The sequence below is a fragment of the Hemitrygon akajei genome, chromosome 16 (assembly GCF_048418815.1).
Source record: "Hemitrygon akajei chromosome 16, sHemAka1.3, whole genome shotgun sequence".
NCBI classification, from domain to species: Eukaryota; Metazoa; Chordata; class Chondrichthyes; order Myliobatiformes; family Dasyatidae; genus Hemitrygon; species Hemitrygon akajei.
In genome coordinates this window covers 42,952,326-42,973,672 of record NC_133139.1, presented here as the reverse complement: position 1 = coordinate 42,973,672, position 21,347 = coordinate 42,952,326, and the positions used below count along the sequence as shown (strand labels likewise).

The 21,347-nt window shown below is 40.8% G+C and overlaps 1 protein-coding gene across 1 annotated transcript; it reads right to left on the bottom strand.

The window, feature by feature from the left end:
- Window positions 1-5,193: 5,193 nt before the first annotated feature.
- LOC140739645 (arrestin domain-containing protein 5-like) lies at window positions 5,194-19,776 on the bottom strand. Its single transcript, XM_073068026.1, has 3 exons — window positions 19,500-19,776; window positions 8,175-8,401; window positions 5,194-5,676 (listed from the first exon to the last, which is right to left on the bottom strand). Exons 1-3 carry the CDS (start codon window positions 19,774-19,776, stop codon window positions 5,194-5,196), a joined length of 987 nt encoding a protein of 328 aa, XP_072924127.1.
- Between the last annotated feature and the right edge of the window lie 1,571 nt (window positions 19,777-21,347).

The window sequence follows — 21,347 nt, the reverse complement described above, 5'->3', positions numbered from 1 at the left end:
TACCGAGATGCTCAGGAAATTGCAGTGTCCGTTCTGTAGATGGTAGAGACTGAAAGCGTCACATGCTAAGCAAGTGGAAGTATAAACTGGTTGTTTGAAGGCCAAAGTTCAAAGTAAATTTATTATCAAAGTACATACATGATACCATATACTATCTTGAGATCCATTTTCTTGTAGGCATTTAAAGGAAAAGAACTACAATAGAATTTGTGAAAAACTTAAAATAAACAAAGACTGACAAGCAACCAATGGGCAAAAGAGGACAAAGTGCAAATAAAATATAATACTGATGACATGAGTTGTAAAGAGTACTTACCAGTGGGTCTGTAGGACATAGGTTCAGTTCAGCAAGTAGTGGTAATTGCAGTTATCCGCTCTGGTTCAGGAGGCTATATGCTTCAATGTATATTTGACAAATAAAGGTAATCTTTCAATTGGCAGGCAAGATTTCCTACTGTAACACCTATTGGCACTTTGAAGTTGTGAAAAACACTTTAAAAATGTGTATAAAGCTTTTAAAGAAAGGCTTGCACCTGTATGTGTTTGTCACCATATTGTGAAACTATTTCAGTTGAAAAGCACCAGCAATCAATAGAGCATCAGGTTGTTTCTGGAGTGAATCTGTTCCGAGCTTAACTCCATATGCCTACTAGCTGTTGATTGACCTCTGTGTAAGGACAAAATTTTTCCTAAAACCTGGACCTCTGTACTAGATTTTTCAGTTCCTCATCAGGAGACCATTGTCAATGCAGATCAGAAATAACATCTCCTCCTCACCATCAATCAACACTGGCGCACCTCAAGGATGCATGCTTAGCCCACTGCTCTACTCCATACACCCATGACTGTGTGGCTAGGCACAGCTCAAATGCCATTTATAGATTTGCTGATGCTACAACTATGTTGGTAGAATTTCAGATGGTGATAAGGAGGTGTACAGGAGTGAGGTGCATCAGCTGGTTGAGTCGTGTTGCAACAACATTGCACTCAACATTAGTAGGACCAAGAAATTGATTGTGGACTTCAAGAAGGGAAAGTCGAGGGAACACACACCTGTCCTCATTAAGGGATTAGCAGTAGAAAGGGTGAGCAGTTTCATGGTCCTGTGTGTCAACATCTCTGAAGTTCTATTCTGGGCCCAACATATTGATGCCATTACTAAGAAGGCATGGCATTAGGAGTTGGAGGAGACCTTATATGTCACCAATGACACTTACAAATTTCTGCAGATGTACCTTGGAGAGCATTCTAACTGCTTGCTCCATTGCCTGGTATGGACGGGCACAGGATCAGAAAAAGCTGTAGAAAGTACCAGGCTCAGCCTGCTCGTCGTGGGCACTAGCCTCCCCAACACTGAGGACATCTTCAAAGGGCGATGCCTCAGGAAGACTGCATCCATCATTCATAACCCCTCTTCTCATTGCTACCATCAAGGAAGAGGTACAGGAGCCTGAAGACACACACTCAACATTTTAGGACCAGCTCCTTCCCCTCCCTCGTCAGATTTGAATAGACAGTGAACCCATGTACACACTGCCTCATTTTATTTTTCTTTGTTCTCTTTTTGCACTACTTATTTAATTTATATTTTATATTTGGTCTTGCCTTTGCAGCATCTGACCTCTATAAATTGACTCTCGTTGTAAAGGCACAGCACTTTTGTACTTGTCCCCATCGTTTTAGCCTCTAATCGCCAGAGGAATCCACAAACATAGTCTGGCTAATGACTGTTGTTACACATGCCGTACACCAGCCTTCCATGGAAATATTTAAATGAGATGATGTCATATCACTTGACATAAGCCATCACAGTATGACAGCTTGCTGGCTTTAAAAGCTTTTATAACTTCATGAAAGAATAGTGTAATGAGCCATAAGATCTACATTAGGATTATATGAAACTTTTTCATAAAAATCTCTCTTAATCTTCAATTACTCTTCATACGTAGGTTGTACAAATGTCAAAACATGATATATTTATTTCTGATCCAAAATAACTTTACACATTGTCATTATATCATTTAGTCAGATGTAATTATAAAAATGAAATAATTTTCAACTCTGTATATTTAAAGATCAGAAAAACATGGAACTTGATATTAAATCCATCTCTCATTAACTGATTCAGTTGCAACATTAGTATCTGAGTACACAGGAAACAGAAGCAGAAACCTGCCACTCTGTCCCTCTGTCTCTGCTGGCTTTACTATTCAATAAGTTTATGGCTGAACTCTTGCTCAGCAAAACTTACTTGCTCTAATTACATATTTGTTGATTGCTTAAACATCCAAAACTATCAACCTATAGTCATAGAGTCATACACCACTGAAGCAGGTATTTGTCCATGTTCACTGTCAAGTACACATCTGTACTTACCCTATTTATCAGCACTTGATCTGGCACCTTCTGTGCCTTGGCAATTCAAGTGCTCGTCTCAATATTTAAGTATCGTGAAAGTTTCTGCCTTCTCCACCCATGCAGACAGTACAATCCAAATTCTAACCACTCTTTGAGCGAAAGCATTCTTCCTTATATCCCCTCTAACCCTATACCCTTCAGTAATAGATACCAATCCAATGGAGAAATATTTACTATTATCTACCCTAACTATGCTCATCCTAAATTTGTCCAATTGTATCAGAGCTCCCCATTACCTTCTCTGCTTCAAGGAAAACCCCAGCCTATCCAGTCTTTCCTCATGAATGGGATCCTCCATCTCAGCAACAACCTAGTGAATCTTCTCTGCACCCTCTCTAGAGCAAATACACACTTTAAGGTGACCAAAATTGCCAATGTTTTGTAAAGCTGTACCGTAACTTTTATTCTCTGTCCCATAATGAATGCTAACATCCTGTTTGCCTTATTCACTGGCCTTATCTACCTGTGCTGACACCTTCAGGGGACCCTTAGGCTCAAACACCAAGGTCCCTCTGATCCTCCATACCCCCTTGGACTTAATCATGTGTTTTGTATGTCCTACCTTTAATTGACCTCCCGAGTTGTATCACTTTGCGCTTATCAGGGTCTTTTACATTTAAAAATAAACCTGATACAAGGTTTGGGAAACCTACATGTGATTACACAGTGCAAATAGAAAGCTATTAGAGATTCAGTGTAATTTTGATGAAAGAAAATCCTAAAGATTATGTAAAGAATCTTTAGGATTTCCTTTGAAAAAAGCCTTTAATCTTTATTTTTGACACTAGTAGAGAATCATGGAATCTAATATTGATATAAGAAAATTCTAATGTGGATTGAATGCCTGGTTGAAATGACAGTGTGCTTTTACAGTTTTTAAATTTTTTGTTAGTATATCAGGGTTCAGTACAGCTTTCTGTTTTCATGTTCATTTCCAAAACCTCAGTATAATGCAACTTCTTCCCTTCTTTAGTTTTCACTTCGTTCTCCCACCTGTAAGTGGCAAACGTGGAATCATGTAATGACTGCTCACTGTAACACCTTCTCCCCTACTTTGCCATTGTTCAAGAACCTTTGAATTTCCTCCCTTCTGTCATTAGGAGAAACTCCCATTCACCATTACACACTGCATTATACTAATTCTTGCTTTAGGTATCTGAATGCTTATGGATTGTTTGAAAAATCTTAACACCTTCATTCACATCCTTTTAGATCTTTCTCTTACCTGTAGATTAATAATAAGTCATTTCATGCAATAGGAAGGGTAGTCCAGATAGCCCTTCATTTGCTTGTAACTTAATATTGTAAATGGAATTGTAATTTGGGAAGCAGAAAATGATGGAGAAGCACAACATATGAAAGAGCGCTTGGTGCGAGGATCAATGCTTCTATTGTGACTCTTTGTTGTAGTCGTAACATTCCTATCTCTGTAATACTTATGCCTTTCCTGCATTTTCTTTCCCCTACTTGCAAAGGTATTACCTTGTGGATGGCCACAAGTCCCAAGGCAGTGTTTCCACTCAAGCACCTCATCAGTAAATGTGAGATTTGAGAGGGAATGGGCAGTATAATTTCCAATTCAACCTCTGCCCCAGTGGGTCAAAAGCCAGGTTGATGAGAGGTAGAAGAAGGGATGGTTTTGGGACAGCATGGGGGTTTAGGGATCGGATTAGGGTTTAGGGACAAGAATAAGGGAGAATGAAGAGTTGGGAGGTTGGGCAGGAACCTGTTTGGATATGATAGGCTCTTTTAAGAGACTCCTGGATAGGTACGTGGAGCTTAGAAAAATAGGGGGCTATGAGTAACCGATATATTTTCTAAAGTAAGTACATGTTCGGCACAGCATTGTGGGCTGAAGGGCCTGTATTGTGCTGTAGGTTTTCTATGATCTATATTTTAGTGTTTGGAGTTCAAGTTGGAGGCTCTGCAGGTCAGATCACTGAAGAGTCCAGTGATCCCCAGGTCTGTGAGTTCTGAGTCAAAGGTTTGGTAACCTTCCCCCCCAGGTCACTGGGGTCGGATGTCTGTGGAAGTCCAGAAATTGAGGCCCGAAGGTCAAACCCATGATCACTGAGTCCTGAGATTGAGGTTCAAAGGTCAACCCTGTTGCCATCCAGAGTCCAGCGAAGTCTGGATGGTAATGCTGAAGGTCGAGGTCCAGAGCTTGGCAAGTCCGGAGGCAGAAAGCCTGAGGATCAAAGGCTGAAGTTGGTGATTATGGTGATGGAGGCCCGAAGGTCGAGTCTGCAAGTCCAGGGCAAAGACCAGAAGTTCTAGGCCCAATGTTTGCAAGTCTGAGGCCAAGGACTGGAGGACCGGAGGCAACCTGTCCTGGGGTTTGGAAGTTTGAATGCTTGTGTGAGGGGGTGGGAAAGGGGTTGTTTTACTGTTGTTGTTGCAGCTGCTGCTGCTGCTTGTGTTGTTCTTCTGAACACTGGACATCCTATGTTAGTGCTACAATGTGTGATGACACTTCCGATCTGCCCCCAGCACATCCTGAACGCAAACATATGATAAATAAGTCCGAATAGCTGACCTTTTGGTATATTCTTAATACTATCCATATTCATCATATGTGCATTGCAACAAAAATGTAAATAATATATTTATTTTAGAAAAGTGATAAAGGCATATATGTTACTGTTGGTATTTGGTAGTCTTTGAGCCTGTTTAACACATGATGTTAAAACATGATGATATCTCAAGATACCTGTATTGAGTAAATAGCAACTCTAATATTTAATAATTAGTATTCAGACACTGCAATAACAAGCTCTATAGAGTGAGGCGGACAGGAACTGTTCCGATCTTAATCGGAGCTGCAGTAGTAACCATGATTCGATGCGCTGGAATAGGGATTGCTACTACCAGCTGGTATGAGACTGATATGATCTTACACCTCGACATGTCAGTGACAAACATTGGTTTTGGCAGCTGTAAGGATCCAAGGATTTTTGTGACCTGTCTTGGTGGTGCCTCAATTGGTGCCTGCATCGTCTTCAGATTGGTCTTCTCAATTAATTCCCGATAATGGTCACAAAAGGCCTCCTGGATAAATGCTTTGTATTTGATCTCAGCGGCAATGGTGTATGATATTAGACGCAGGTACTTTGGTGTTTGGTTGCTTATTTCACACGTGATGATGATGTCGTCGCCTGGGACGAACCCACTCTTGTCCACTGTTACGTTCATTGCGACTCCTGGGAACTTCCAGCACCAGTATGAGATGTCTCTCTCAGCTGCAAACACCAGAGGAAGCTTGAGAAAAGGAGTAAAAATAGTATACCTGTTGTAAGATAGAATGACAATGCTTCAAAGGTGTAATTATTTAATAGTTTCACAAAAGAACATAACGTAAGAAAATAGGAGCAGGAGTAGGCCATCTGGCCACTCAAGCCTGCTCCGCCATTCAATAAGATAGTGGCTGATCTGGCCATGGACTCAGCTCTACCTGCATACCTTCCCCCCACCCCCCCCCCCCCAATTCTTACTTCTTCTGCTATGCAAAAGACCATCTAACTCTGTCTTAAATATTTTTAGTTAGGTAGCCCCTAACTGCTTCCCTGGGCAGAGTCCCACAGATTCACTGTTCTCTGGAAAAAGCAGTTTCTCCTCGTTGCCGTACTAAATCTATTCCCCTAAGCCTTGAGGCTCTTAGATATACTACACTCGGCCTCCTGTACCAAATTGTTAATTCTACAGTATATTGTGAATAGTTGCGGGCCCAGCTCTGATCTCCACTGATTGCCTAACAGAGAAACAACCATTTACCACAACTCTCTGCCTCCTATTGGTTAACCAATCCTCTGCAATGCTAAAACATTATTAATACATTATCCCTAACTTCATGCATCCTTGTCTTATGGTTCAATCTTTTATGCAGCCTCTTATCGAATACTTTTTGGAAACCAAATTATACATCCACCTGTTATCATCTACCCATTGTGCTCAGTATATCCTCAAAGAACTCCAGTAGGTTTGTCTGAGAGGACCAGCCCATCATAAATCCATGCTCTGCCTGCCTGGTGGACCTTTTCTATCCAGATGTCTCACCATTTCTTAGTGATTGCTTCAAACATTTTTTCCAATTACAGACATTAACCAAACTGGCCTGTAGTTACCTACCTTTTGCCTATGTCCTTTTTTAAATGGTGTCATGTCATTCGCTGTCTTCCAGTCTGCTGTGACCTGCTCAGTGTCCAGGGTTTATACATTGTCAGATTTGGGTGGCTGGGGTGAAGTACATATGAGGCACAGCACAGGATTAGAACAATTTTCCAAAATACAAGGTTCTGTGCTGTGGATTCAATGTAACTACTAAGTGTATCAATAACTGTTGCTGAATCAGATTTCCTGTGTGGAAGGGGAATGGGGCATATATTTATGGGGAAGGGTGGTATATATGAAGCACAGGATCTGACATGGCAGAGAAAACCAGAAGGACTGTTATAATCAGCTCCTGTTTCTTTTTGTCATGTTCCACATTGTATGTGCCCTTCACAAGTACTGAATGGTGTGTTCCATTCCAAAGATTATACCAGGCAGGAAACGCATATTGATGGTGTGTTGAGAGAGCACTGCACTGCTGGAGGAGTTAAATTTAAACTACAGATGTGCATGTGAGTTTGATGCAGATTTGGTACCTAGTGAGTGCATCTTGGGTGGGGGGTAGAGATACGTTTCTACTAAAGAAGGTTAAGACGCTCCTTTTCTCCACTAGCCTGCAGACCATCCTTGGGCAAGGTGTAGCATCTGCTTAGCCCCCTGATCAACATCACATGAAGCCGTGGGAACAGGTGGTGGATGATCATATGAGCATCTGGTGCATATCAGAAGTCCTGGTTATGCGACCACTGACGCCAAGCAGACAATCTCTGAAGAGAATTGATAATGGCAGGGGTCACCTGTCCTGTAAAGACACTGCCCAGATGAAGGCAATGACAAACTACTTCTGTAGAAAAACTTGCCAAGAACAATCATGGTCATAGTCCATGATATTCCACGTCATACGACAAGGCACATCATGGTGATGATGTTGAGTGAGTGCATCATTGGCCAAGATAGGCTGGAGTAATAGGCAGTGTAGGCAAAACAATCCTTGATAAAAATGACCAAAAAAGGGTCAGATCTCTGTGGGAGATCACTGTCTTAGAATCATAGAGAAATACAGCACAGTCCCTTCGCCTACCATCTGCACTGACCATGGAGCACGCATTTTTACACCACCTTACACTACTGTGTTTTATTCTCATCAACATACAAGATTCTACGTACAAGGTGCAATGTACGACATCTGATTGACCCGCCGCCTGCGAACGTTTGGGATGTCCAATGAAACTGGAGCACCTCAGCAGAGCTCAAGTGGTCACGGGGAGTATGTATGAAGTCCGCACCAACGGCATTAGTGATTCGGACTGAACCTGTGCCCCGGCTGCTGAAGAAGCTGTGAGACAGCAGCTCTGCTCACTACGACACTGCTCACAGGCATCCAGCCTCCGGAGATTCATGCTGGATGCATTCGGGAAGCTCTTTTGTCACAATTTAGTGTCCTGACAATATTCTCTGTCTAATCTGTCACTATCATTCACCCAGAATATAGGGCACATTTCCAGCGCTGCTAGCCAAGCAAGTGCCTTCAGTTGATTGGCAACAAAGTTTGCAGTCAGATGTGATTTCAGTCTGTTCTGCTGCTGCATAGCAGCTTATAGCATTTATTACTTAATAGATGTAGAATTAAACAGAAATAGGCACAGTACCTTATTAGCAGGGTCCATGTTAAGGTTGAACGTTTCTTGTACTTTCAAGTCCTTTTCCACCAGTGCTATGGTTCCACTAGTGGCTGTGCAGAGTGCTCGCACATAGTAACGAATTTTGCCATGTTTGCCATTAAAGCTGGATGGAAGAGAATCACTTAGTTTATAGCTGAATTGGAAGTCATGGGTGCCAGCTTCAAGAACCTGTTCTAATCCCTCGGCATCATGATCTGTGGAAAGAAAGGGCAGTGATGTGTTTAGATAATGCCTTTTCAAGTTACTTCCTGTACCTAATAAAGTGGTCACTGACTGTATATCCGTGGTCTTCTGCTGTTGCAGCCCACCCACTTCAAGATTCAGTATGTTGTGCATTTTTCTGCACACCATTGTTGTAATGTGTAGCTATTTGAGTTACTATTGCCTGTTATTTGAGTTACAAGGACCAAAAGAAGCTGCAGAGGGTCATAAAAATTTAGTCAGCTCCACTTTGGGTACCAGGCTACAAAGTACCCAGGACATCATTAAGGAGCAGTGTCTCAGAAAGGTAGCATCCATTATTGAGGACATCCAGCACCCAGGGCATGCCCTTTTCTCACTGTTACCATCAGGTAGGAGGTACAGAAGCCTGAAGTCACACACTCAGCGATTCAGGAACAGCTTCTTCCCCTCTGCCATCCAATTCCTAAATGGGCATTGAACCAGTGAACACTACCTAACTTTTTTAATATATATTATTCCTGTTTTTGCGCAATTTTTAATCTATTTGATATATATATATATATACAAACACATACACACACACGCATGCACATATATATATAGTAATCTATTTATTTATTTATCTTCTATATTATGTATTGCATTGAACTGCTGCTGCTAAATTAATAAATTTCACAGTACATGCTGGTGATAATTCTAATTCTGATTCTGATTCCTGTCAGTTTGAGCCAATCTGGCCATTCTCTTCTGACCTCTCATTAAAAAAGCATTTCCACCCACAGAACTGCCAATCGTTGATTTTTTTGATTCTCGTACCATTCTCTGTAAACTCTAGAGACTGTTATGTGTCACAATCCCAGGAGATCAGCGGTTTCTGAGATACTCAAATCACCCCGACTGGTCATGGTCAAAGTCACTTAGATCACATTTCTCCCCCATTGTGAAGTTAGATCTGAACAATTGAACCTCTTGACCATGTCTGCATGCTTTCATATATTGAGTTGCTGCCATATCTTTAGCTGATTAGATACTATATTTACATTAATGAGTAGGTGTACAGATCTACCTAATAAAGTGGCTACCTGAGTGTATGTGTGAGTTATAAACAGCAAGGAGCTGTGATGTTTTAAATATAACCTTATTTTGATTGAGAAATATAGGTGGAGCACCAAAGCAGAAAGAGGACACCACTAAGTTTAAGCACTGCACATCACAGAGACTTAAGGTCAAGAAGGATCAGATAATCTTCAATCAGTCTTTATTTTCTGTTTTAAAAAAACACTTTACTAGATCACTCCAATGCAAAGCTTAGCCATTTCCTATTGCCTGAAGAATTCAGCATCTTATGTGGAACTACACCAAGAGGCACAGATCATTCAACTCATGTGGTTTATGCTGACTGGAGATAATTTAAAAGGAGACCTGGGAACGATCAGCCGTGGCCTAACGTACTCCTATTTTCTTGTCTACTTGTGTCCTTCTTGTGTTTGTGTATGTTCCAAAAGAGGGTTCTCCCATTTCTGTTTAAGTACAGTAACTAACGTAATAACCATATCCTCCCAATCCTTTCTTCCTCGAGTGCTAAAATAGCTTCCCCATAAATAGATCTTTCTCTATTTCATGAGCAAGAGGGAAAATAAATAGGTCAAGTATTAATACCAGGGACTCAAGAATCCTGCATTTTCTGTTTTTATTTCAGATTTCCAGCATCTGCTGTTATTTAGAATTTTCATTTACTTGAACAAAAGAATTAGCAGGACCACGGGGAGAGGGCAGATAATGGGCCTGGCCTAATTGCACTTTGATAATATTACTGTGGTTCTATGTTCTGATTAATTAGGTGCTGCGGTGGGAGCAAAGATTAATGGATGATGATCAGGAGCAAGAACACGAAGTGTTGATTAAAACAAATTCGAAGCTGTCAAACATTCTCATATTATTAAGTGAAACATATATTTTTGTGGTAAATAATGTTTCTGTCATTCTTTGAGTAGCTACAAATCTCCATCTCTTCACATTCCCAATTAATGCACAAGTATGCTGCTGTTACATAAACATAAATAAAATTACCTACTTGACAGACAAATAGAACTATTTCCATTTTATTTTATTCAGTTTATGTTTGGGCAGTTGAGAAAAATTGGGCAAAGCCAGCATTTATTGTCCACCTCCAATGGCTCCTTAAGAAGGTGCTAGTAAGAAATGAGTTGCTTGCTTGGTTATTTCAGAGGGCATTTCTTTTAATAGTCAATTACATGGATGGCTCTGGAGTCGCATTAAGCTCTGAAGAATATTAATGAATCAGATGTAACGATAATTTCATAGTGGCCATCTTTATGAAGAATATCTGTACTGTTTTTCCAATTTCCATGTTATTAACTGAATTTAAATTCTAGAATTATCATGATGGGACTTAAATTGGGTCTGTAGATCAATCTTCCAGACCTCTGAATCACTAATCAGGTAATCGAGCTGCTGTTCCACTACCAGTTCCAGCACCGTGTTAGTACTATATTAGCAATTAACGTTTTCTAAATCCTGCATTGAATATTCCATTTTTTAAAAATCATCTCTCATCATGTCTGAAACATTTTGTTTACCTTCACTCTGGTGTATGAAATGAGTAATTGACAGTCTAATACAAAGGGACAGTGGCAGAACAATAGGTTATGGCAATTCTGAACTTGAAAACTTCTGGCTAGTCTCCGAGCTTAAAGCAGAAAACACAGTACAGATAGATCTGATCTTCCTACTTTCTTCTTGTCTGTTGCTGGGGTGCATAGGTGGCACTATGTGTCAGAAGATAGCGGCTATTGACCATAAAAGCACAAACTCCAGAGTACTGAGCCCAAAAGCACAAACTGGTGCATTAGTGCAGTAATGGATAGATGATACTCTTTTAGAGGTGCAGTCTTTTTTCGATATTTTAAAGTGCGTCTTTACCTGTCATGTCAGACATAAAACAGGCATTGACATTAATTTAAAGAACTATGAGGGAGTTATCCTTGGTCCAATCTCTCTCTCAATCATTCATTGCTTCATAAATTAGCTTCATGGGTACTTCTTGTGCAAATGAACTACCATGCCTTCCACATTTCTACTCATGTTAAAAGTTAGAAAAAGTTGAAAGTAAATTTATTATCAAAGTATTTACTGTATATGTCGCCATATACTAAACGGAGATTCATTTTCTTGCAGGCATTCACAGTAAACAAAGAGCTACAATGAACCAATGAAAGACTGCACACAAAGACCCACCAGCACCCAATGAGTAAAACAAAACAAACTGTGTAAGAACAAAAAACTAAATAATACTGAGAGCATGATTTGTAGAGTTCTTGAAAGTGGGCCCATAGGTTGTGGAATCAGTTCAGTGTTAAGATGAATGAGATTCTCCCCTCTGGTTCAGAAGCCTGATGGTTGAAGGGTAATAACTGTTCCCGAACTTGGTGGTGTGGGATCTTAGGCTCCTGTACCTCCTTTCCAATGGCAGTAGGGAGACAAGAACATGATCTGGATGGTGGGGCTCTATGATGATGATGGTGCTGCTGTATTGTGGCAGTGCTTCTTGACTTTAGGGGGCTTTGAAAAGAAGTGGCTGATGTTATATAAATGCAAATTTATATTTCCTTCCTAAAGTTACTTGGAATCAACCTGGATATCATCTTGAATTACAACATTCCATTATAAAGAAATAGTTTATTTTACTAAACTCCTTTTAGTAAACTCCATCACACCCCTTTCTGTGAACTTTGGACCTATGATTAATAGTCTAATTAATAGATTAAGGATTCAATGTCCTGATGACTTGGAACACGTGAATAAATTGTCGTATTTTGTCATTGATGCACCATCAATAACTCTCAGAGACGTGAGGCGAGATATAGGCTTTTATTGGCTGGAAGAAAGAACAGGCAGAAAGTGACCACCACACAACATCCTGGAGACTGAGGCCGGGGCTGTGCCTCCAATCGCCTTTATACCGGGGTCCATGGGAGGAGCCACAGGAGCAGTCAGCGGGGGGGCGTGTCCAGACAGGTATATGTAGTTCACCACAGTCCTCCAGTCACATTTCTAGCATTCACTGATATAATAATGAGATTGCCTTCCAATCCCCTGACAAGCTAGTTGCTACAGGAAATCACTCACCAAAACACGGCACTGACGGAGTTCAATGTAAAATACAAAATAGTTGATCCTTTAGTAATGAGGGACAGAAGGACTGTTCAAATGGGATCAACAAAACTTTTAGATGAGTCATTTTTCAAAATCTGATCTTATAGCAAACCACGAACTTGAATCTCAGTTCTGAGTCAGGAATTAGTGGGTTAAGTTCCACTCTGACAGTGCATAAAATTGACACTGGCATTCTGGAGATGCCACGTTCAGGTGAGACATTAAACTAATGAGACCCTTTCTGCCCTCACAGGTGGAAATAGACTGGACTTTGTCACAGGATTTGACAAAATCCTTACAGCACAGAAACAAGTCCTACATGTAGCTCTTAATCAAGTATACAGTGGCATGCAAAAGTTTGGGCACCCTTGGTCAAAATTTCTGTTACTGTGAATAGCTAAGGAAGTAAAAGATAACCTGATTTCCAAAAGGCAGAAAGTTAAAGATATGACACATTTCTTTAATATTTTAAGCAAGATTACTTTTTCATTTCCATCTTTTACAGTTTCAAAATAATAAAAAGGAAAAGGGCCCGAAACAAAAGTTTGGGCACCCTGCATGGTCAGTACTTAGTAACACCCCCTTTGACAAGTATCACAGCTTGTAAACACTTTCTGTAGCCAGCTAAGAGTCTTTCAATTCTTGTTTGGGGGATTTTCGCCCATTCTTCCTTGCAAAAGGCTACTAGTTCTGTAAGATTTTTGGGCCATCTGCTCTCCTGAGGTCTATCCACAGATTTTCAATGATGTTTAGGTTGGGGGACTGTGAAGGCCATGGCAAAACCTTCAGCTTGCGCCGCTTGAGGTAGTCCATTGTGAATTAGCCTTTGAGAGAAGGGTAGTGCCGTCTGATGTGATGTGCTTTGGAAATTAAAGAAGAAAAACTCAGTTTTTTAAAGAAAAAATATGCATAGCAAGGCAAATATAGCTCCTCCTCATTTAACGAAGGACACTTTTGATGGTAACGTTTCTGGTTGATCTGCCACCCTTATGCCTCTCGTTACCATTCTGGAGATGTGCAGTCCTTTCATCTGCCGTCTCTTCATCTCTACTGCTGTTTGTTGTTTGCCTCTGATCCTGAAGACGTGCATTTCTCTGCTCCTTTGTCTCTTCCTCTCTCCCTCTCTCCTCCTCCTGTGCCTGTTTTTGTCATTCTGGAGAGGTGCAGCCCTTTCATCCCCCATCTCTTCATCTCTTCTGCGGTTTGTTCTTTGTTCTGAGCCTGGAGTCGTGCGGCCCTGGCCTCATCTGGTTCTTGTTCTCTCCCTCTCCTTAGCGCTTCCCGATGACGTTTGGCGTCATTTCTTGACCATAGTGTTCCCCTTCTCCTTTTACACGGCATAATTAGGCTGTATATTTTTTTTACCTTAATGCTGGATAGAAGCTACAAACCACTAACACCAAAGCCTCCAGGACACTGATTATTCTTGATGATGTGGTTGGCACTCTCCGAAATGGACATGATATAGTCACCGCTGTCCTTTGACTGCAGCAAAGGGTTTGATGGGTGTTTGGAAGTACATCATTACATTTAGATTTAATTATCTGTTATTGATGGATCGCAGTTTGATCTGTCCCACTCCTGCAGATGCAGTATGTGACCACTCGAAATAGGGCTCCCCTGCCCTTTTGCTCCACTTGGTGTCGCTGCTGTGAGCATCGTGAGGCGCTGCTGAGGCTGGCCGTGTGCATGCGTCATGGTATTGCGTTGCGGTTTCCATTAAAGGTGGAATCAGCTCAGGTTGGGGAAAGCAGGGCCTGTTGATTAACAAGTGAGCAATTTTATATGAATATATAACCCTGAACTTTGCATGCATTCTGTAAGTTAGCGCATTTTAAGTTGATTTAGTTAAAAAAAGTGCCGCTGTAATGCAGCATTTGGGCTAATTGGAGGTCACAAACAAATAGAGCATGAGAGTTTTAGTAGTATATAGATATATTTCACTTCTTAACATACAAACTGCATGAGCAAAATGAATTTGTTATTAAAGCTTTAACAGATAGGGGTCAGTAGCTTAATAGTGCATTCTTAAATAATTGGTCCATGATTCTTCCTTGCTCCCTGCCTACCCAACCCTAAAGAGTCCTAAAATAACAAAGTATACAGGCATTGTTGTCAAGAATCCACATTAACATCACTTTGTTTTGCTCAACCATATGCTATACTCTTGGAAATGGCCCAGGGTGGGGGAGGATTGGAAGTGGAAGATTAAGGGAAATTAAATTGAATTATTCAAACACAGCACAATTGTATTTATGCAATATCATGAACACTGCTCAATTCTGAATGTCAGTCCTAATGCAAAAGTTTGGGCACCCCTGGTCAAAATTTCTGTTACTGTGAATAGCTAAGCGAGTAAAAGATAGCCTGATTTCCAAAAGGCATAAAGTTAAAGATGACACATTTCTTCAATATTTTAAGCAAGATTACTTTTTTTATTTCCATCTTTTACAGTTTCAAAATAACAGAAAAGGAAAAGGGCCCGAAGCAAAAGTTTGGGCACCCTGCATGGTCAGTACTTAGTAACACCCCCTTTGGCAAGTATCACAGCTTGTAAACGCTTTCTGTAGCCGGCTAAGAGTCTTTCAATTCTTGTTTGGGGGATTTTTGCCCATTCTTCCTTGCAATAGGCTTCTAGTTCTGTGAGATTCTTGGGCCGCCTTGCATGCACTGGTCTTTTGAGGTCTATCCACAGATTCTCAACAATGTTTAGGTCGGGGAACTCCGAGAGCCATGGCAAAACTTTCGGCTTGCTTTCTTGAGGTAGTCCATTGTGGATTTTGGGGTGTGTTTAGGATTATTATCCTGTTGTAGAAGCCATCCTCTTTTCATCTTCAGCTTTTTTTACAGACAGTGTGATGTTTGTTTCCAGATTTTGCTGGTATCTAATTGGATTCATTCTTCACTCTACCAGTGAAATGTTCCCCATGCAACTGGCTGCAACACAAGCCCAAAGCATGATCAATCCACCCCCGTGCTTAACAGTTGGAGAGGTGTTCCTTTTATGAAATTCTGCATCCTCTTTTCCCCAAACATACCTTTGCTCATTGCCACCGAAAAGTTCTATTTTAACGTCAGCAGTCCACAGGACTTGTTTCCAAAATGCATTGGCTTGTTTAGATGTTCCTTTGCAAACTCCTGACGCTGAATTTTGTGGTGAGGACGCAGGGAAGGTTTTCTTCCGATGACTCTTCCATGAAGGTCATATTTGTGCAGGTGTCACTGCACAGTAGAACAGTGCACCACCACTCCAGAGTCTGCTATATCTTCCTGAAGGTCTTTTGCAGTCAAACGGGGGTTTTGACTTGCCTTTCTAGCAATTCTACGAGCAGTTCTCTTGGAAAGTTTTCTTGGTCGTCCAGACCTCAACTTGACATCCATCGTTCCTGTTAATTACCATTTCTTAATTACATTACGAACTGAGGAAACAGCTACCTGAAAACTCTTTGCTATCTTCTTATAGCCTTTTCCTGCTTTGTGGGCATCAATTATTTTAATTTTCAGAGTGCTAGACAGCTGCTTAGAGGAGCCCATGGCTACTGATTCTTGGGACAAGGTTTGAGGAGTCAGGGTATTTATAAAGCTTTGAAATTTGCATCACCTGGCCTTTCCTAATGATGACTGTGAACAAGCCATTGCCCTAACAAACTAATTAAGGTCTGAGACCTTAGTAAAAGTGATCTGAGAGCTCAAATCTCTTGGGGTGCCCAAACTTTTGCATGGTGCTCCTTTCCTGTTTTTTTCCACTCTAAAATTGTACAAAACAAAAATAATACTCTAATCTTGCTTAAAATGTTGAAAAGAATGTTTCATCTTTAACTTTATGACTTTTGGAGATCAGTTCATCTTCTACTCACTTAACTATTTACAGTAGCAGAAATTTTGACCGGGGTGCCCAAACTTTTGCATGCCACTGTATATCCAGCGTTCCTGTGGGTGCATCTCAGCTTATTGGTTCAGTCACATCTGGTGGTAGCATTCATTTTATTTATGACCCTCTGATCTACATGTACCTACATTTTTGACAGTCCTGTAGTCTGTTTAATTTTTCAAGAAAGCTTTAGCCTCTCACTTCCAATATCATTGCAGTAAGTCTTTCCTGAAACAATTTCTGTGCTGTTTTATTTTTTTTATAACCGTGAGCACAGAACTAGCCATAACCCACGAAGTGCAGTTTACCATTTCCTACATCTGCAGCTTTTATTTGCAGTGTAACAAGTAATTTATTCCAGTTTGTTGTAACATCTTTTCAATTTCAGTGCCTTTATTCGGCATTAATATGCATTGCAGCTGCAGTAATTTATGTATCTAAGTCTTGACTTCTCTCTGGTCTTCTACCTCATTTAAATGTACATTATCCAAGTAGCATGTGGCCCGCTTCATCTCCCCAACAGTATCACTATTAACCACATTGCAATTCACTCTCAGTTTGCAAGTTCATTAACATTACCTTACACAAACAGGTGGTGAGGGAAGAGGCTTTTCCCATTTGCAGAGCCTTTATTGAGCCCAAATTTAAACTTGGTGGGCATTGTAACTTCTGAACACACAAACACAACTCACAGGGTTGCTCTTCTCTACAGTAGCTATATTCCTCAATGTGAAGTTATTGACTATTGCATCTGTTCTAAACTTTAAAAAGATGCATTAAAGACAAATTTCAGGGATTGATACCCTGCAACCCAAGGATACATACAAGGACATCTAAATTGATGTTAAGGATTTTCAGCTGTTTCACAAATGACCAGTGCTTTATGGGATCAGGGTTATCTCCTGCAATCCAGAAAATTGCAATTTGAACAACATAGTGGTCTTATAAATAACAGGCACTGTGAGAAATCTTGTCATCCTGGGAGGGAGATGAACCAGAGAAATTTCCCAGCGAAGTTATCACTGCTACCTGCATACTGCTGGCACTTGCAGTGAACCCTGACCAGCTAGGGGAATTGAGATTCAAAGTTAGGAGGGTGAATTTGGTGAAAATCCTGGCTGGAGAATGAGATGAACATAAGCAAGACTGGAAAATAATGACTTGGCAAGAGAGAAGTGAGCTGTCTCATGCATCCAGTGACCTAGGTTGGCAACTGATCTCCCATTGTGAGAAATTTGCACAATTTGCTGTGACCGTGTGATTTTCCTCTAGGTGCTCTTGTTTTCTACTACATCCTAAAGTTAAGTAGATTGGTAGGTAACTGGCCACTGTAAACTATTCCCTAATGTGTTGGTGTATGGTAGAACTGGAAGAAATTGAGGAGAATAAAATTGGATCACCATAGGTTTTAAAGGAAGGAAGCTTAATAGGCAGCATGGCTTCAGTGCTCTTAATGGCCTGTTTCAGTCTTACATAACATTATGACTCTATATATAGTCAGAGTCATGGAAATTGGAGAGAGATTCAAAGTTTAGTGACCTATTGGTATTATGGATTGGTGAATGTGGCTTAAAAAGAACTCAGAGATTTCATTCTTGTTTTTTCGGGAAAGCAACCTAGTCGATTGTGTAGGACTCCTGACCCTCGATGCCTCCTTAGTTCAGAGAAATCAACGAGAAACTAAAAAAATTCCAGCATCACTCGTGTCACACGTGTCATGAATGAATGCATTTTCAAGCCCAATGTGCTTTTAAACAAATTAAGTACTTTGGGTGTGTCACCACCATTTTAATGTTGGAAACTGTGCACTCAATTTGAAAATTTTCAAGGTCTCACAAACAGCAGCATGAAAATAATCAGATAGTTTGTTTTCAGTGCTATTGGGTAGGACATGAGAGAGAAATCCAATTTCATTATATACAGTACAATAGTGTCTTATAGAAAATGCCCCAATATATCAGGCTTTTATGATATTGGAATATGAAATGAACCAGCTAGAAATTTTTAAAAATCTCTACTTTGGCTATTTCACATAGTACATTTATATATGATGGCTATCTAACATTATTATTTCCTGTAAAGTGTTTTTCTCTCATTCCCAGTCACTGTTATTTATAGTCACGATTTAGTACAGTACAGTTAGTCCATATTTATTCTGTTTGGGAATACTGTATTATTTCTATCACTTCAGCATGTTTCCCAACTTACTGAATTTGTAAATATACCATAAAACACAGTACTTTCATCATTTTATAAGTAGTTCATTTCCAAATTTGGTGTCAAAATGGCTGTTGTGATGTGCCTAGTGTGGCAGTGTGGGTAATGCTTGTCGCTTCCACTTTCAGCTTCCGCCACTGGCTAGCAGGCTTGCAAAAAGGAGAGTTGAATGTGTAAGTACAGCAGCAAGCTTCACGTGGTGCCTCCTCGTTGGCGACACGTGGAAGCTGAGCTCCTTTCAGACTCAAGCTGAACCACAGAGGACAGGGAGGAGATCCGGCCCCTGTATATGTAGCACACAGGGTCACTGTCGTGTGGACACACCTTGGTGCTCAAGAACCAGATCCCCAGCTATGGATAAATAGCCCCACTGCCTTGTGGGCAGCCTCAGGAGAGGCGAAGGCTACGAGAGTAAACCCAGACAGCAAATCCAGAGTGGAGCCCTTAAAGATGTTGTTGAACATCCTCCCGGCAGCTCCTGCAACCAAGCTGGTGCCAAACATATTGTTTCATGAGCTTTCCTTTGGACTACAGTAGTGAGGCTGAGAGGGGGAACGACGACTGGGCATCTCAGGATCTCCATACTTTCTGCCCGGCTCGTGATGATGATCATCATCACCCATTGTCCTTCGAGACGGACGGATGCCAACCAGTTCCAAATTTGCAATTAAAAGTACAAGCTCACAACTAATTCTTAATAGATGAAAATGCACAGCATATGGTGAATAAAATTGATTTTTGATCCTTGATCTTTGATAAAGGTATCAACATGTAATGTCAAAAAGCTCTGAATTAATATATACTGTGATGCACTAAGTTTTCTATAAATGATGTCAGCTTTGTACCTGCTCCCCATAATGTGACCATATGTTGAATATAATCTTCTTTGTTACTGCAATGGATTTTCCTGTTGTAATCTAGACTCTCGTTGGATTCCCCAATCCACTCCACAAATCCTTTGCCTGATATCTTCAGTTTCACCGAATAAAGGAACAAAGGATCATTCAAATCCAAGATTACTCTCCCTTCGACTGTCTCACCAGCCATATAAACTAGATCATTGAAAACCAGCTCTAACTTTGTAACCTTTGGTATGGGCACAAAGACTGAAGCCGTTCCCATGACAAGGCAGGGACTCCAGACAAGCTCCCCAGGTATTGATTAGCTCACTCTGAGTCCACTGGGAAATCAGATGAGATTCAAGGCTCAGTGTGATTATGACATCACAAATGCAATGACAAATGGTTCCACAGCATCGATAGCTGAGTGCTCTTTTGTTACGTAACTACTTGCTGATACTGGTCCTCCTGTCTTCAAAAGACATGGATCAAAATGGCGTGATATAATTATCTAGTAACTGAGGAGATCATCGTCCTTTCTGAATAAGTTAATTTTGAGCTTAGGACCCGAAGAGAAAGGAAACAATGGTGTTATATGATAACCAGTGGACATGGGAAACCATAAAGAACTCAGGGAATCCTGAAATTTCTTCTGAAACCAGCTCCACAAATGCAATTTACAGGCATTATAGTACTGCACTGAAACCAGTTTAAGCTCTTTGGTTCAATACAAGTGCTCTCGTATTGAATAAATATTCGACAAACAAGGAGACTAAGTCAAAGACCAAGAAAATCATAAACATGAGAAAATTGCAGATGCATTGAAAGTGCAATTAACTACCATTTTCAGCTGGTTTCACTTCTCTCCAGTATCATCACCAGACACTTAGGACAGCATTCTGTTCTTGAGAACTGTTCATGAGTCTGAAAAGAACAACAACAATGTGTGGGAGATGATCTCAGAAACAAATGTGATGGGAGAGTGAGCAGGCATGGGAAGAGCAGCTGTCAGCCAATCTCACTGACCTAGTGAATGAGGTTGCTCAACCCATCTCCCAATTGTTGCAGCAATGTGGAGGAGTTGGGAGGGGAGATTGGGTGGGGAGAGAAAGCACATGGAAATTCCTTGTTCCATTACCACCTGGCAGAAGGTGAAGATGCCTGCAGCCCTGCAGCCCAGCAGCAGCTGGCAAAATCATCCGTCTTGTCTTCTAAGTGCCCATTCGCTGTCCAAAAGTCAGGTGTTCATAACCTGGGAAAGACCTGTATGAATTGCATTTGAAGGCTTTGATTGATTCCAGTATCAGACCCGCATAGAATAACAGTGCAGCGAGAGTTAAAGGGCTCATGCCTCAGGAAGATCTAGGAAAATTCATGCATGCATTTATTTTTAGTAGGGTTGACTACTGTAGTAGCGTTTTCACAGGTCTCTGTAAAATATCCCTCAGACAGCTGCAGCTCATTCAGAATGCTACTGCTAGAGTCCTCACTAAGACCAAGAAAGTAGAACACATCACTCCAGTTCTCAGATCGTGCTACTGGTTTCCTGTCCATCAGAGGACTGACTTTAAAATGTAACTACTGGATTATAAAGCACTGAATGGCCTAGGGCCAAAATACATCTCCGATCTCTTGCTGCATTATGAACCTTCCTGAGTTTTCAGGTTGTCTGGGGCAGGTCTTCATACCATCCCCAGGGTCAAAATGAAACATGGCGAAGCAGCTTTCAGTTTACTATGCTCCACGTATCAGCAATAACCTTCCAGATGATCAGAAGTTTGCCCTAACTTTAAGATCTTTTAAATTGAGGCTTAAAACTTTTACTTTTGCTGTGGCTTTTAATTAGAATCTCCT